The following is a 16637-nucleotide window of genomic DNA, read 5'->3' as shown; positions in this document are numbered from 1 at the left end:
TCCCACTTCTTTCCCTTCCCTCCTTTTCTTCCTTTCCTTTCCTTTCTTTTCCCTTCCCTTCCCTCCTTTTCTTCTCCCTTTCCTTCCTGTTCCCTTCCCTCCTTTTCTTCTTCCTTCCCTTCCTCCCTTTTCTTTTCCCTTTTCTTCCCATCCCTTCTTTTCTTCTTCCTTTCCTTCCTCCCTTTTCTTTTCCCTTTTCTTCCCATCCCCTTTTCTTCTTTCTTTCCTTCCCATTCCCTCCTTTTTCCTTCCTTCCTTTTCTTCCTTTTCCTTTCTCCCTTTTCTTTTCCCTTTTCTTCCCATCCCCCCTTTTCTTCTTTCCTTCCTTCCCATTCCCTCCTTTTTCCTTCCTTCCTTTACTTCTTCCTTTTCCTTCCTCCCTTTTCTTTTCCCTTTTCTTCCCATCCCTTTTCTTCTTTCTTTCCTTCCCGTTCCCTCCTTTTTCCTTCCTTCCATTTCTTCTTCCTTTTCCTTCCTCCCTTTTTTCTCTTTTCTTCCCATCCCCCCTTTTCTTCTTTCTTTCCCTCCCGTTCCCTCCTTTTTCCTTCCCTCCTTTTTCCTTCCCTCCTTTTCTTCCTTTTCCTTCCCTCCTTTTCTTTTCCCTTTTCTTCCCATCCCTCCTTTTCTTCTTCCTTCTGTCTCCCTTCCTTCCTTTTCCTTCCCCCCTTTTCTTTTCCCTTCTCTCCTTTTCTTTTCCCTTCCCTTTCTTCCTCTTCCCCTTTCTTTTCCTGGGATTGTCCTGCTACTGCCTGAGTCTGGAAAGACACACATTTCCCTGTTCCGTTTCGCATCCGAAGTACTGCCGATTCTTGGTGACTAGCTGACTAAGCCATCGAAGATTTTTCCAGAGATGAATTTTCCTTTTTTCTTTATTTTTTCAGGTTGGAAAAAGTCTACAACCTGTCCAAAGAGCACCTGGCTTCAAAGAAACCAGCAGCCCAGCCAGGTAAGCTATTTAGGGAACCAGAGACAACTAGGTGGGAGGCAGCAAAAAGAAGACTAAAATAATGTTTGCAGAGGCTTAGATTCAGTCAATCCTGCTATGGCGGCTTCTTAGACAATCATGGTTTAATAAAAACCGTGGCTTACCACAATGTAATTTGTTTTATTTTTAACGCACAAGACCTTGGAGGAAAACTAGGGTTGTGGCGGTAGCTGAACGATTCAAGAGTTATTTTTAATAAATGAAGTCATCAAAAAAAAGTAGTCCTCCTCCTACAATTTCCTACGTACTCAACATCTAGGTGGAACAAAGTTCTTCCATCATCTTGGCCAAGCTAACTCTGCTTCTTCCAAAGGTGCTTTTTAAAGCGTGGCACGACAAAACCGCGCTCCACTAAAGCGCGCCCGATTAAACCGCGTCGCTGACGTCATCAGCAGGGCGACAACAGCGACCGCGGAGAAAAAAGGGCGCTTTAAATAGCGCTTTGAAAGCAAGCCGATTTACGTTAAGGTAAGGGTTAGGGTTAGGGTTAGGGTTAGGTTAAGGGTTAGCGTTAGGTTTAGCGTTAGGTTAAGGGTTAGGTTTAGGGTTAGGTTAAGGGTTAGGTTTAGGGTTAGTGTTAGGTTTAGGGTTAGGTTAAGGGTTAGGTTTAGGGTTAGTGTTAGGTTTAGCGTTAGGTTAAGGGTTAGGTTTAGGGTTAGTGTTAGGTTTAGGGTTAGGTTAAGGGTTAGGTTTAGGGTTAGGTTTAGGGTTAGGTTTAGGGTTAGGTTAAGGGTTAGGGTTAGGTTTAGGGTTAGGTTAAGCGTTAGGGTTAGGGTTAGGTTTAGGATTAGGTTTAGGGGGTTAGGGTTAGGTTTAGGGGTTAATTTTAGCTTTAGCGTTCGCAACGTGCTTTTTTCGTCGCACTGTGATGACGTCAGCTAGGCGGTTTCGTCGAGCGCGCTTTAGTCAAACGTGGTTTTGTGGTGGAACCTTTTAAAGAGGCAACTGGACTTTTTTTCTTTGAAGATGTTTCCCTTCACATCCAAGAAGCTTCTTCAGCTCTGAGAGGATAGTGGGGAAATGGAAGGATTGATATTCCTTGCAGACAACTGGTCATTTGCATCCTTTTAGAGGGTCCTTGAAGCACTTGGGGGGTTTATCTCTGTCCTCAGGGTCACCTGAGTGGTCCAAACGGCTCCTGTAGTTTGCAATTTTTTCCTCTGGAAATCCATTCCTACTGCCACATCATTCCAAGGGTGTTCATCCCAAATTGTATAGCTAAAGATCTATAGAGATTCTCAGTCATCCAGGCCATGATTGTCCCAAAGGTGCTTTTTCAGGAGGCAACTGGATTTTCAAGTTTTTCTATGAAGATGTTTCACTTGTCATCCAAGAAGCTTCTGGATAGTGGGGAAATGGAAGGATTGATATTCCTTGCAGACAGCTGGTCATTTGCATCCTTTTAGAGGGTTCTTGAAGCACTTGGGGGCTTTATCTCTGTCCTCAAGGTCACCTGAGTCAGTGCTCCTGGTTCTTGTAGTCTGCAATTTTTTTCCCCCTCTGGAAATCCATTCCTCCTCCCACACCATTCCAAGGGTGTTCATCCCAAATTGTGTAGCTAAAAGTCTGTAGAGATTCTCAGTCACCCAGGTCCTGGTTGTCTGAAAGGGTGTTTTTTTCAGGAGGCAACTGGGCTTTCTGATTTTCTTTTGAAACGTCTTCGAAACGTGATTTATGTGGGCAAAAACTTTTTGCAGAAACACATTTGTCTTTTTTTTTTTACATTTTTTTAAAAAAAATTATTAAACAAACAGCACACACAAAAAATAATCATCTTACTTGTAGAAAGTGTGTCAATTGGTTATAATTAGCTTTCGTGCATCTCTTCCAGAGTCATTACTTAAATTCATATCAAATGTCAAAGTTCTTAATGAGTCTTACTTTCAACATATCGTAGTTCTCATTTGACTGAAATTGTTTTGGTGTCCCTTTAATCCATAGTTAAAAACACAACCACCTAATGGCATTTCATTAATTACTACAGAGTCATCCAATAGCCTTCAACCTTTATAACAGATTCTAAACAAAAATTAGTTGTCAAAGTTTCTAAGCCCTTCCCCCCCCCCCAAAAAAAAATCACTGTTTACAATTTGTGTCCAAGTTCCTTTTGTTATGGTAGTACATATATGGTAGTGTGTATATATATATATCTATACTAGTCTATATCTATGAAATATATCTATACTAGTCTCCTTTTATTTATTTATCAGCACAAATACAAAACATATACAACACACACAGACATATATATATATGTCTGTGTGTGTTGTATTTGTGCTGATAAATAAATAAAGGGAGACTAGTATAGATATATTTCAAGCTATTTAGCTCTCATCAGCTAGCCATACCCTTACTGGGATTCGAACTTGGGCTGTATTACATGTTAGGCAGATGTGTTAACCACTAAACCACAGGTTCTCCTCAGTTATCAGCTGAGCCAGGGAGAAAGGTATATATTTAAAGTCACAGTTACATATATATATATATTTATCTATTACATTTTTATCTATTAGATTTTTACAACCCCCGGTATGCCCAAATATGGGAGGAAGATCACTACTTTCATTCTCTGTCCTTCGGCTCGTCACAAGAGACCATCCAGGCAGAAACCCAATATTTTTACTGTCGCCTTTTTGTTACATTTTTGTTGTATTTGTGCTGATAAATATATATAATTAACTATCCCTTATCCTTATCATTCCGTTGTTAGTTGTTATAATTAATATTGGTTAACAAAAACCCTTTACTGTTATATCTATTTTCTTCTCATCAAACCAACATATATGTACACCTTATGGCCCTTATTAATTATTTATTTAACATAACCATCTGTAAGTTACTAAATTACTACTTACTAATTATAAAAGTTAGGTTTTGGGGACATTTGTCTTCTGCTTGCTTCACACTTTGCGTCCTTGTGGTCTGGTGGGCCGAAAAGGGGGGGGGGGGGAGAAATGGAGCACAATCTACTTTAAATAAAATGGGAAGCCAATCAGTCAATCAGAGCTGAAGGAGCTTCTTGGATGAGAAGGGAAACGCCTTCAGAGGAAAAAGAAACCCCAGAAAGCCCCTTTGGTATCAACCGTGACCTTGGAGGACATTTAACCCCTGTTCTTCTCATTCCCACAGCGGCTCCAGTGGTGATTTCTGGAGAGCAGAGGGTCAACTTGGCCAAGGCCAACGTCAACCAGAGCTACAGCCAGTTGGATCAAGATCACCGAAAGAGGAAAGCCGAGAGCCGGTTGGACGAGTCTCCTCACCCGGCGGGCCTCCTCGGAGTCCGGATCAAGGAGGAACCGGTCAGCGACGAGGAACCGATGGAGACCTCTGTCCCCGAGAGCCTCAACAATGGACTAGTCAACGGGATCCATTTGGAAGACGGCCTGGACTCCATCAACGGCCATATGCCAGTTCCGGAGAGGGTCACTGAGGAACTGCGAGCTTTTGTCGGGGCCACATTTAAGAAACAATATGTGCTGACTCTGAACGAGCTGAAACGGTTATTTAACCTTCATCTGGCTAGCTTACCTCCTGGGAATCTCTTGTTCAGTGGGATCTCGGACAAAACATTGCAAGAGATGGTGTTGGATGTAGGCTGCAAGCAGATCATGGTGCCTGTAAGTGGATCTCTTCCTGTGCAGTTATTTTTCAAAGGGAATCTTTCTACTAACTTTAAGGTTTAAGGTTTATTGTATTTATATGCTGCCCTATTCCCGGAGGGACTCAGGGCGGCTAACAAACCCAAGCGGGGGGGGGGTGTAAACAAGAAGGGAGTACAACAAACAGGTACAAAGAGAATTTAAAAGACAGTCAACAGCCACACGATTTGAGAGGGGAAGGGAACTCATCAACCCCAGGCCTGCTGACACAGCCAGGTTTTAACGGCTTTTCGGAAAGCCTGGAGAGAGGTGAGGGTCCGAATCTCTGCGGGGAGTTCGTTCCAAAGGGCCGGAGCAGCCACAGAGAAGGCCCTCCTCCGGGTAGTAGCCAGATGACATTGGCCAGAAGATGGAACCCGGAGGAGGCCTAATCTGTGGGATCTAATGGGCCTTTGGGAGGTAATTGGCAGCAGGCGGTCTCTCAAGTACCCAGGTCCAATACCATGAAGGGCTTTATAAGTGACGACTAGCACCTTGAAGCGTATCTGGAGACCAATCGGTAGCCAGTGCAGCTCGCGGAGGATAGGTGTAACGTGGGTGTACTGAGGTGCACCCACAATCACTCGCGCGGCTGCATTCTGGACGAGCTGAAGTCTCCGAATGCTCTTCAAGGGCTGCCCCATGTAAAGCGCATATTAAAGTTGTTAGTTGTGAAGTCATGTCCGACCCATTGTGACCCCATGGACAGTGTTCTGGCTTTCCTGTCCTCTACCATCCCCTGGGGCCCATTTAAGCTCACGCCGGCTGCTTCGGTGACTCCATCCAGCCACCTCCTTCTCTGCCGTCCCCTTCTTCTTTTGCCCTCCATCGTTCCCAGCATGAGGCTCTTCTCCAGAGAGTCCTTCTTCCTTCTCATGAGGTGGCCAAAGTCTTTGAGTTTCCTCTTCAGGATCTGGCCTTCTAAAGAGCAGTCAGGGTGGATCTCCTCTAGGACTGACCGGTTGGATGACCTTGCAGTCCAAGGGACTCAATGCAGGAGTCTTCTCCAGCACCAGAGTTCAAAGGCCTCCATTCTTTGGCGCTCAGCCTTCCTTATGGTCCAACTTTCACAGCCATCCATTGCAACTGGGAAAACCGTAGCCTTGATTCAACGCACTTTTGATTGGCAGGGTGATGTCTCTGCTTTTTAGGATGCTGTCTAGATTTGACACAGCATTCCTTCCCAGGAGCAAGCGTCTTTTAGTGTCTTGGCTGCAGTCCCCATCTGCGGTGATTTTGGAGCCCAGGAAAATAAAATCTGTCACTACCTTCATTTCTTCCCCATCTATGTGCCAGGAGCTGAGAGGGCCAGATGCCATGATCTTAGTTTTCTTAATGTTGAGTTTCAAGCCAACTTTTGCACTCTCCTTCTCCACCCATATCAAGAGGCCCTTTAGTTCCTCTTCACTTTCCGCCATTAGAGTGGTATCATCTGTATATCTGCCGTGGTTGATATTTCTCCCGGCAATCTTAATTCCAACTTTTGATTCGTCTAGCATTATTTTTGTATAACGTTTGGGTGTGTGTGTGTATCAACCAACAATCTGAAACTAGAAGGGGTTGATAAGACGAAGAGTTTGAGGACGCCTGGATTAAAAATTAAATCTCTTCCCAGCACAGATAGTCCTCAACTTATCACAATTCATTTAGTGACTCTTTGGTTTCGTTAGGACTGTTAAAATGTTCAGTTTAGTTACAACGACACCGAAAAACGTGACTTGGGAATGTTTTTCATGGGAGTCTGTTGTCGATCATCCGACTGTAAATCTTGTGACCGTGGGGATGCTTCAGTGGTCGTAAGTGTGAAAAGCGGTCGTAAGCCCCTTTTTTTCGGCGCAGTTTGTCTCTTCAAATGTCGTAAATTGAGGGCAGTGCCTGTAGTACTTATAAGCATTTCAGGAGCCGAGATCCAGCCAAATATGGAAACAGCCCGTGGATTAAACTTCTTAAAAAGATGAGTAATAAGAACCTGACCTCCTCAGCTTGCTCCAGTGAAACTTTTCCATTTGTGTTCCTGAAATTTGCCTGACATTTTGTTTGCCGGGGGGAGAAAAACACAGGAGCCAAACTTTAGCTTGTTTGCGGAATTTAAAAAAAACCCTCTTGAAGCAGACAGGGTGTGATTTATAACAGGAGCTGAGCAAAGTAAACAAGAATAAACGTTAAGGCAGCGTCAGAAGTAAAGGCAATTTTGATTGTGAGTCAGAGCTTTGGAGCACACAGAGTTTCTTCGAACATTTTCTTTGGCTGCCCTGCAACACTAGATTACAATAATGTTGTTCTCTCTGCAGTTGCAAATATCCTAGGGGGGAAAAATCTGCACCAAGCAACTGAGAAACAGGATTTTCTGCTTTTCTCCATCTCCCTCCTCCTTCCCCACCCCACTTACCGTGTCTGATTATGCATGCTGGGCTGTCAGCAAACTAAGCCATGATCAGGGCGAAGACCTCAGACGGGCCCGAGTAGCATGCATAATACAGTACACAATGCCCATATTTAAGTCTGCCAGCTTGCTTCAAAATCTCCAGCTTGCTCGGTTTTATAGTTTCTGAGTTCCAGTTGAGTTCCAGATGAACTCAAGATCCAAACGCCATTCCTTCTTCTGCGTACATTTGTAGCCCTACCAGTCCAATAATTGTAAATTTGTTTTCTGTTGTTTTTTCTTTTAGTTTCCTCCGCAGACCGCAGCCTCACCCGACGAACAAAAGGTGTTTGCACTTTGGGAAGCTGGCGATGTTTACGACCAGGTAGGCAAGAAAATTGGAAGTATTCTCCTGGCAAAGTTCCACATTAAAAGTTTTCTCTAACTTGAGAGTTCGGTAAAGGTAAAGGTTCCCCTCGCACATCTGTGCTAGTCATTCCCAACTCTAGGGGGCGGTGCTCATCTCCGTTTCAAAGCCGAAGAGCCAGCGCTGTCCGAAGACGTCTCCGTGGTCATGTGGCCGGCATGACTCAACGCCGAAGGCGCACAGAAACGCTGTTCCCTTCCCACCAAAGGTGGTCCCTATTTTTCTACTTGCATTTTTACGTGCTTTCGAACTGCTAGGATGGCAGAAGCTGGGACAAGTAGCGGGAGCTCACTCTGTTACGCGGCGCCAGGGATTCGGACCGCCAAACTGCCGACCTTTCTGATCGACAAGCTCAGCGTCTTAACCGCTGAGCCAGAATCTTACAAGTAGAAATCAGTTGCTCTAAAGCAGGGATGTCCAATCTTGGCAATTTTAAGACTTGTGGACTTCGTCTTCTGGAATTTCCATCGCTAAGCAACGCGATTCTTAAATGAGTCACCCCTGGTTTTACAACCTGTTTTTTCCACAGTTGTTAAATGGATCACTGCCGTTGCTAAGCGAATCCCATGTTGGTTAAGCCAATCCGGCTTTCCCCATTGTTTGTTGGAAGCTGGTTTTGGGGAGGTCCCAAATTGTGATCACATGACCCCAGGATGCTGCAGCCCTTTGTAAACACATGCCGGTTGCCAAGTAACCCAATTCTGATCACGTGACCCTGGGGATGCTACATCAGTTGTAAGTGCAGCATCCTGCCATAAATTTTCTGGGCGTAAATCCCCCCTTCCCCCCCCGCCCAATACCATTGTACCTTTAAACAGTTGAATGATTGTAAGTCGAGGTTCAGATATGAACTTCTTAACAGTGAGGACAATTAACCAGTGGAACAGCTTGCCACCAGAAGTTGTGGGTGCTTCATCACTGGAGGTTTTTAAGAGGAGATTGGACAGTCACTTGTCTGAGATGGTATAGGACTGAGATGGCAAACCTTTTCGGTACTGAGTGCCCAAACCGGAAGTGCGCATAAATGCCGGATCACCGGAAATCCGAAGACCAGCTGTCTGGTGCGTGCATGCCTAGTTTTTTTGGCTGTTTTTTGGACCATTTTCATGCCGTTTTTTTGGACCAAAATTTTTCCCCCCTTTGGAAATCCATTCCTCCTCCCACACCATTCCAAGGGTGTTCTTCCCAAACTGTGTAGCTAAAAGTCTGTAGAGATTCTCAGTCACCCAGGCCCTGGTTGTCTGAAAGGGTGCTTTTTCAGGAGGCAACTGGGGTTTCTGGGTTTTTTTTTGAACGTCTTCGAAACATCTTTGAGACGTGATTAATGTGGGCAAAAACTTTTTGCAGAAACACGTTTTTTTTACAATTTTTTTTATTTTTATTAACACACACAAAAAATCATCATCTTACATTACATCTTTGTAGAAAGTGTGCCAATTGGTTATAATTAGCTTTCGTGCATCTCTTCCACAGTCATTACATTCATATCAAATATCAAAGTTCTTAATGAGTCTTTCAACATATCGTAGTTCTCATTTGACTGAAATTGTTTTGGTGTCCTTTTGCCTAGAATAATCCATAGTTAAAAAACACAACCACCTAATGGCATTTCATTAATTATTACAGAGTCATCCAATAGCCTTCAACCTTTATAACATATTCTAAAGAAAAATTAGTTGACAAAATTTCTAAGCCCTCCCCCCCCAAAAAATCACTGTTTACAATTTGTGTCCTGGTTCCTTTTGTTATGGTAGTGTGTGTCTGTGTCTGTGTGTGTGTTATATTTGTGCTGATAAATAAATAAAGGGAGACTAGTATAGATCTATTTCAAGCTATTTAGCTCTCATCAGCTAGCCATACCCTTACTGGGATTCGAACCTGTGGTGTATTACATCTTAGGCAGACGTCTTAGCCATTAAGCCACAGGCCCTCCTCCTTATCAGCTGAAGCCAGGGAGGAAGGTATATATTTAGTGTCACAACCCCTGGTATGCCCCAATTATAGGAGAAAGCTAACTGCTTCCATTATCTGTCAATCGGCTCATCACAAGTGTCCATCACGACAGAAACCCAATATTTTTACTGTTGCCTTTGTTATATTTGTGTTATATTTGTGCTGATAAATAAATAAAGGGAGACTAGTATAGATCTATTTCAAGCTATTTAGCTCTCATCAGCTAGCCAGACTCTTACTGGGATTCGAACCTGTGGTGTATTACATTGTAGGCAGATGTCTTAGCCATTAAGCCACAGGCCCTCCTCCTTATCAGCTGAAGCCAGGGAGGAAGGTATATATTTAGTATATGACACTATATATATATATATATATATATATATATATATATATATATATATATATATATATATATATATATATATATATATATATATATATATATATGATTTTTTTACAACCCCTGGTAAGCCCCAATTATGGGAGGAAGCTAACTGCTTCCATCATCTGTCCTTCGGCTCGTCACAAGAGTCCATCACGACAGAAACCCAATATTTTTACTGTTGCCTTTGTTATATTTGTGTTTTTTATTTGTGCTGATAAATAAATAAAGGGAGACTAGTATAGATCTATTTCAAGCTATTTAGCTCTTCAAATCCCAGTAAGGGTATGGCTAGCTGATGAGAGCTAAATAGCTTGAAATAGATCTATACTAGTCTCCCTTTATTTATTTATCAGCACACACACACACACACACACACACACACATATATATATATATCATTAACTGTATCCCTTATCCTTATTGTTCCATTGTTAGTTGTTAACAATGATCAGAAAACGGCCTGAAAAAATGGCTTACTGTATAGTCCGCCATATAAGGTGACTGGGCGTATAAGACAACCCCCTAATTTCAGGCGCCCGCGAGCCGGCTTAAGGCCTCTGCGCTGCCGGGCTTTCGCAGTTTGAGCTCAGCGCCTTCCTCCTCCAGACCGCCAGCCAGACCTTACTAAGCCATCCCAGCGCTCATCCATCCACATGCCCAGGCGAGGAGCGCCGAGGTTAACGATTGAAAGGCCGGCGTCTGTGCTGGGGGCAGCGCGGCTTTTTGCTTGGCGGCGGTGCTTTTTCTTTTGTTTTGGTTCTTTTGGCATGGCCTTTCTTATACCCAGCGTATAAGACGACCCCCCATTTTGGGGGGTTAAAAAGTCGTCTTATACGCCGGAAAATACGGTAATTTTCAGCTGTTTTTCAGGCTGTTTTCAGATCGTTTTCCAGTGCTCTGGCGCCTGTGAATTCCAGCTGGTCAGCACACATGCGCGTGTCGGAAACTAGAAGACCAGCTGGCGATGGTGTGTGCCCACTGAGAGGTCTCTGTGTGCCACAGGTTCACCATCACGGGTATAAGATCTGCTTGAGCAGGGGGCTGGACTAGAAGACCTCCAAGGTCCTTTCCAGCTCTGCTCTGATTCTGTTTAAAAAGGGAGGAAATGAAACCCGGGCAAAAATTGCCAGACCTATTGGGAACTTAGAAATAAGGCAGACAGAGTACTTGGCAGCCTGCTGTTTACACGCTCACGGTTCAAGGGGGTGCGAACATGAGGTGATTTTAATTTTTTTTCTGGGATTCTGCTGGTTCAGCAGAAGTCTTATTTTTTTTTAATATATATATTTTATTTTTTAAAACCAACAAAAAAAAAACATTTAAAAAACTTTCCTCAATTTCGTCAAGCATGTCGTTTGGTTACAAACTTTTGTGCATCAGTTTTTACAATTAAAAATAAGATCACTGGTTCACTGATTCAGCAGAAGTCTTCATCATCCCAATTCAGCCTAAATTATCAAGCAAATTCAGCGCATGACATCCATCGTGGTGCTTTATATCAACCCCGGTTTGATATTTTCTGACGCTTACCTGATATATATTTTTTCTTGCCGTTTCATTGTGGGTTTTTTCCCCCTCCAGCATCGGCAAATTTTGCTTGAAATCTTTTCCAAAAACTACCGTGTGCGCCGAAACATCATCCAGAATCGACTGGCCCGGGAGTATGGCGAAGATCTAGACAAACAGGAAGTGGATAAAGTTTTGAAGGTAAAAGTTTTACTTTTGTTTAAATAGCAATAGCAGTTAGCAATAGCAGTTAGACTTATATACCGCTTCATAGGGCTTTCAGCCCTCTCTAAGCGGTTTACAGAGTCAGCATATCGCCCCCACAGTCTGGGTCCTCATTTCACCCACCTCGGAAGGATGGAAGGCTGAGTCAACCTTGAGCCGGTGAGATTAGAACCACCGAACTGCAGATAACAGTCAGCTGTAGTGGCCTGCAGTACTGCACCCTAACCACTGTGCCACCTCGGCTCTAAAGCAGCGTCTGCAATGCAATCAGAACGTTCTTCATGGAAAAAATGTATTTCCCCCCCTTTTTTACTGGTGTGCGCATGCGCTGACCTTTTTAAGTGCAGATATGCACAAGCAAGCTCACACGTGCACGCACATTTTTGGGGGGCATCGAAACGGTAGTCATGCCTGCAGGAACCCACCCCGATCCATCTGGCTGACAATCTTAACAGGGGTTTATTTTGTGGGCTTAAATTACGAGCATCCTGAAAAATTGTGCAAGGACTTATTTTCCGTTTAGGTCTTATTTTCGGGGAAACGGGGTATTTCTAAATTTATATGGCCGGCCGCTCGCTCTCACTGATCCCGGGCAAGAATAAACACGGCATGGAGCAGCCCTTCTGGTTTGGATGCGGAACTTAAAATCTTTCCGAGAACCTGTACATACCTGCACACCTACTTACAATTCTGTGCTGGAACTAAGGGTGTGTGCTTAGCGTTCACGATAGCCCAAGGAAGGTTCTCACAGGACGCTGCCTTTTAAGTCCACCCGTTCCCCTGATTCTCTTGCGTAACAGAACTGCCGGTTTACCTGAGAAACTGGGAGGAATTTTTAATTAAATTGTTTTCCGAATTTACTTGGTGAAGCAACTCTGGATTGCACGCCTGAAAAGGCATCGGTATTCCCAGGTCTCTGGATTGACCAAACTTACAAGGTTGAGCCATCAGCCTGCTATTCACTGGTTTTTAGGGGTGGCATATGAGATACCAACTGTCCACACACACAGAGTTGTTTTTCTCTCTGCGGAATCGCGGAAGAATGATGGAGAAAGAAGAGTTTACTTAATTTTTGCTTTGCTTTAGTTTAGTTTAGTTTATTGCCATTGCACTTTGTACAACGAAATTAAATGCCATCTTCGGCGTGCGTTATACATAAAAAAATAAAACACAAACAGACATCCTTCACATTTTATATACAATTGAATTGAAAACCCCTGATATTGCATTAATATTGCACTGTGCAGTGGAATTCAATCTAGTTACCGATAGAATAGAAGCGGTTTTTCAGCCTGTTCGTCCATTTTGATTGTCCTGTACCATCTGCCAGATGGTAATAGTTCAAAAAAAAGGGTGCCCAGGATGAGATGGATCTTTAAGGATGTTTTGAACTTTCTTTTTTTTTTTTTTTGCAATTTTTTTTATTTTTAAACATAAAAAAACAACATAAAAAATTATCATCCATTACTTACAGCATGTCGTTAGGTTACAAGTGTTTTTGCATCCATATTCTCAATCACATTTACAATCACAGATTTTCCATCTAATATAACTAAATACCTCATTTTCATTGTACAACATATATTCAGTTACGATTAATATTTCTTTCTTTTCAATAAACCTAATTCCCTTACATCCTTGATTGTCTGTTTAATAACAATATACCTTTATATAATCACTTATCCCATTCTGAATATTTTTACGATATAAAAAAAAATTACCAACTATTTATATTTGTATATCACTGTTTTCAATTATGTATAATCCCACCAATCATCTATCGAGTATGCTTATGTTCATTATTGTCCTTGTACGTCAGACATTCAAAGATGTTATTCCTTCATTTTTCAACAAGGTATTCTAAATATTCACTTTTGAAGTTTTGAACGTTCTTAAGGGCCTGTCTGTTGTAGAAAAGACGGGACACGCAATCCAGCTCTTCAGGGAAGGAAATGTTTATTGCGCAGGTTCAGAATGAATGGTCTGAACAATGAGTGAAAGTCAGGAAATTCCTTATGTAGTTTATCGCTTTCAGCTAAAGCCATCTGTTAGTTTTGGAAACACCCCTCAAGATTTGCCCTTGAGTTACAGCAAGTATGTTTACAGGACGTCATAATACATAGATCAGCCAACGGACAGACATAGCATGTATTTTGAGGAACTAACAATATGTGTCTACCAAACAGTTTTAACAGCCAAGCCGGCAAATAGGTTAAAATAGATGTTTTGCCTCAGCAATTTTCATGTACAGATTTCCTTCTAACCCGTGTCTAACCGCACTATGTCCTAAAAGCAAACCTTGCAATTTCTATATGGACAGTTAAAGCTTAATGTCATGAAACCCTAGTCTGGTTCAGGCTTGAGGCCTATCTTGGTTTAGCCTGCCATGTCATTTAGGGAAGCTGTTGGAAGAGAGAGCAGAGCCCAGATGTTTGCAACCCCCCCCCCAAAAATAACCAGCAGATGCTTGTGTTTGTTTTCATCTGTAGGCACGGTGTTAATTATTTAATAGCAGCAATTAGCAACTTCTTCATGTGTTTTTTGGGGGGTGAGGAATTGTCATTACACTTCCTTCCAGGCAGATAGGGAGCTAAATGCACTGTGCATTTTAAGCCTTTTCCCCCCCCGGAGATGGAAAATGATATCACATCAAATCCCCTTGGAAATGTTTAAAGGAGGTTTGTTTATTGTCTCTGAGGATCCCTGAATATCAGTCATTGCCTTGACAGCACCACAATATTTTCTTTTTTTATATATATACAGATATTTCTCTCTCTGGGCAGAATGAGAATATATCTACTGAACAAAAACTCCATATTGGCAACAGGAAGGGCATCGGGCCATTTAAACACTCATCTTCATTCGTATGCCCAGACTCCATCCCTCAAGGGATGATAGGGTCATTAAAACAAGGAGGAGAGGAACAAATCCACAGATTTATAGATCTTCTCTACTTGAGGTTGATGTGGTTCTGAATTACGTAATTATCCCAGATCAGTGGGATCATTCGCCATTTTTAAGACATATGGACTTCAACTCCCAGAATTCCCCAGCCAACCTTCGATTAGCACCAGGGTTCTGACCCAGGCTTCCCCAGCAGCCCGAAGGCGAGTCCTCGTCCCGATAAACCCCTTTTAATTTAATTTATAGTGAATTATCCAGCAAAGTCTTTCCTCTCCCACAGTCTTTCAAGATAGTTCACAATTACTGACCTTTATCAGGCTTGGAGAGTGGCCAGGCCGATATCATTCAGACACCACAATATTTGGCAAGAATGCAAGAATGAACTAATGGTCTCCTGCAAACTCCACTCCCCTTTCGTTCCTCTTTTATTACCTCTGGGAGGGGCCATTCACTGTCCACCTGTGGCCTTACTCCCAAGTCGACCCGTTCTTTAGCTGTTCCCTTCATCTGGCAACTCTGCGCATGCGCACACTGGGAACAGGCTCCAGCTGTTCCTCCGCCTCACTGATGTCTGACTCTGAAGGCAGCTGATAACTGGCATACGTCCCTGGCCCCCCTCTCTGCCTCTGACACAGAGTCCTCGTCAGAGCCTTCCCCAGACTCCAGGACTGGCCCATCTTCCTCCCCAACCTCCTCACTGTCCGAATCTGCAGCCAGCTCTACTGGCCACTGGCGGGCCACTCCCACCAAATCAGTTCTAACCCTGGCTGCCTTTCGGAAGCATCCTTCAAACTTCCTTCAAAGTTGTGGGATTGTATAATTTGCAATGGAAACCATGCATGAAATTAGAGCCGAGGTGGCGCAGTGGTTAAATGCAGCACTGCAGGCTACTTCAGCTGACTGCAGTTCTGCAGTTCGGCTGTTCAAATCTCACCGGCTCAGGGTTGACTCAGCCTTCCATCCTTCCGAGGTGGGTAAAATGAGGACCCGGATTGTTGTTGGGGGCAATATGCTGACTCTGTAAACCGCTTAGAGAGGGCTGAAAGCCCTATGAAGCGGTATATAAGTCTAACTGCTAAATCTTGTGTTGTTGTTGTTTTGAGGGGGAAAAAACCACGATGAATGCTAGCTGGGTTCAGCTCTCTTGTTTTCGTCACACTTCGGTTGCTGCAGATGGCAATTTGAGGTGAGCTTGTTTGATTGCAACCAAACCCCTGACCAGCTTCTTCCTTTTCTTGCAGGATTGTTGCGTAAGCCAAGGGGGCATGTGGTACCTCAAAGGGACAGTCCAGCAACCAACCTCTTGACGATGGGAGTCCGCTTCTGTTGCATCTGGTTTCATCCCAGGTTGGGCAAAGGGAAAGCAGAAGGATGGGGAAAACAGCTGGATGCTCTCACAGCTTTCCAGATGGAAGATCTACCAGAGACTGCCGTGCTAGCTATTTGCAACGAACATCCAAACCACTACTCTTCAACGGACAGGGGGGGATCTGTATGTCCCGCTAGCTTAATTTGGATTCCCTAATTATCTATATTTCTCAAATCTTACTTAGAAGCAACCACGGGACGAACAATCCTTATTAGGGCGGCTGGACTGTTATGGAATCATGATCGAACGGTTCGTTTTATAATGAATGCCAATAAATTTCGAGTTTGCAGGAGGAGGAGATTCGGATTTTTATCTTTACACGTTGGTGGTCTCTCGTTCTCATCACCGCCCGGCCTCTGAGGTGTCTTTGGGTTACGGTTGGTCGCCTCTTGGAGGGCATGGCATAGGTCAGTGATGGCGAAACTTTTCAGCACCGAGTGCCCAAACCAGAATGTGTATGTGTGTTTGTGCATGCCGGAGTACCGGAAAACCGAAGACCAGTTGGCCGGCACGCGCATGCCTGGTTTTTGGCCATTTTCAGACCGAAAATAGCCCTGAAAATGGCCCCCCAAATGGCCTGAAAACAGCCAAAACACAGGCTGTTTTAGCCTGTTTTCACAGCATTTTTTTTTTTTTTTGGCAAAAATGGATTGGAAAATGGCCCCCAAAACAGCCAGAACACAGGCTCTTTTTCAGCCTGTTTTCATGCCATTTTCAGGCTGTTTACTGTCAAATTTTCAGGCCATTTGTGGGCTGTTTTTTGGGCCAAAAATGGCCTCAAAACAGCCTGAGAAAAGACCTGTATTCATGCCATTTTCAGGCTGTTTTCACACCATTTGTTGATGGTCATTTGTTTTGAGCTAAAAATGACCCGAAAAATATC

At 43.4% G+C, this 16637-nt stretch overlaps 1 protein-coding gene across 1 annotated transcript in view; it reads left to right on the top strand.

The window, feature by feature from the left end:
- Positions 1-16046, top strand: part of POLR3E (RNA polymerase III subunit E) — a 41175-nt gene extending 25129 nt beyond the window's left edge. The window contains exons 17-21 of the mRNA XM_032231193.1: positions 882-946; positions 4115-4602; positions 7293-7370; positions 11332-11457; positions 15627-16046. Of these exons, the coding sequence (XP_032087084.1) occupies positions 882-946; positions 4115-4602; positions 7293-7370; positions 11332-11457; positions 15627-15692 (823 nt within the window). The 3' untranslated portion in view covers positions 15693-16046. The remainder of the gene's footprint in view (positions 1-881; positions 947-4114; positions 4603-7292; positions 7371-11331; positions 11458-15626) is intronic.
- The last annotated feature ends 591 nt before the right edge of the window (positions 16047-16637 follow it).

Source organism: Thamnophis elegans, chromosome 14 (genome assembly GCF_009769535.1).
Source record: "Thamnophis elegans isolate rThaEle1 chromosome 14, rThaEle1.pri, whole genome shotgun sequence".
Lineage (NCBI taxonomy): Eukaryota > Metazoa > Chordata > Lepidosauria > Squamata > Colubridae > Thamnophis > Thamnophis elegans.
The sequence above is the reverse complement of the archived record's forward strand: the minus strand, read 5'-3'. Positions and strand labels throughout refer to the sequence as shown.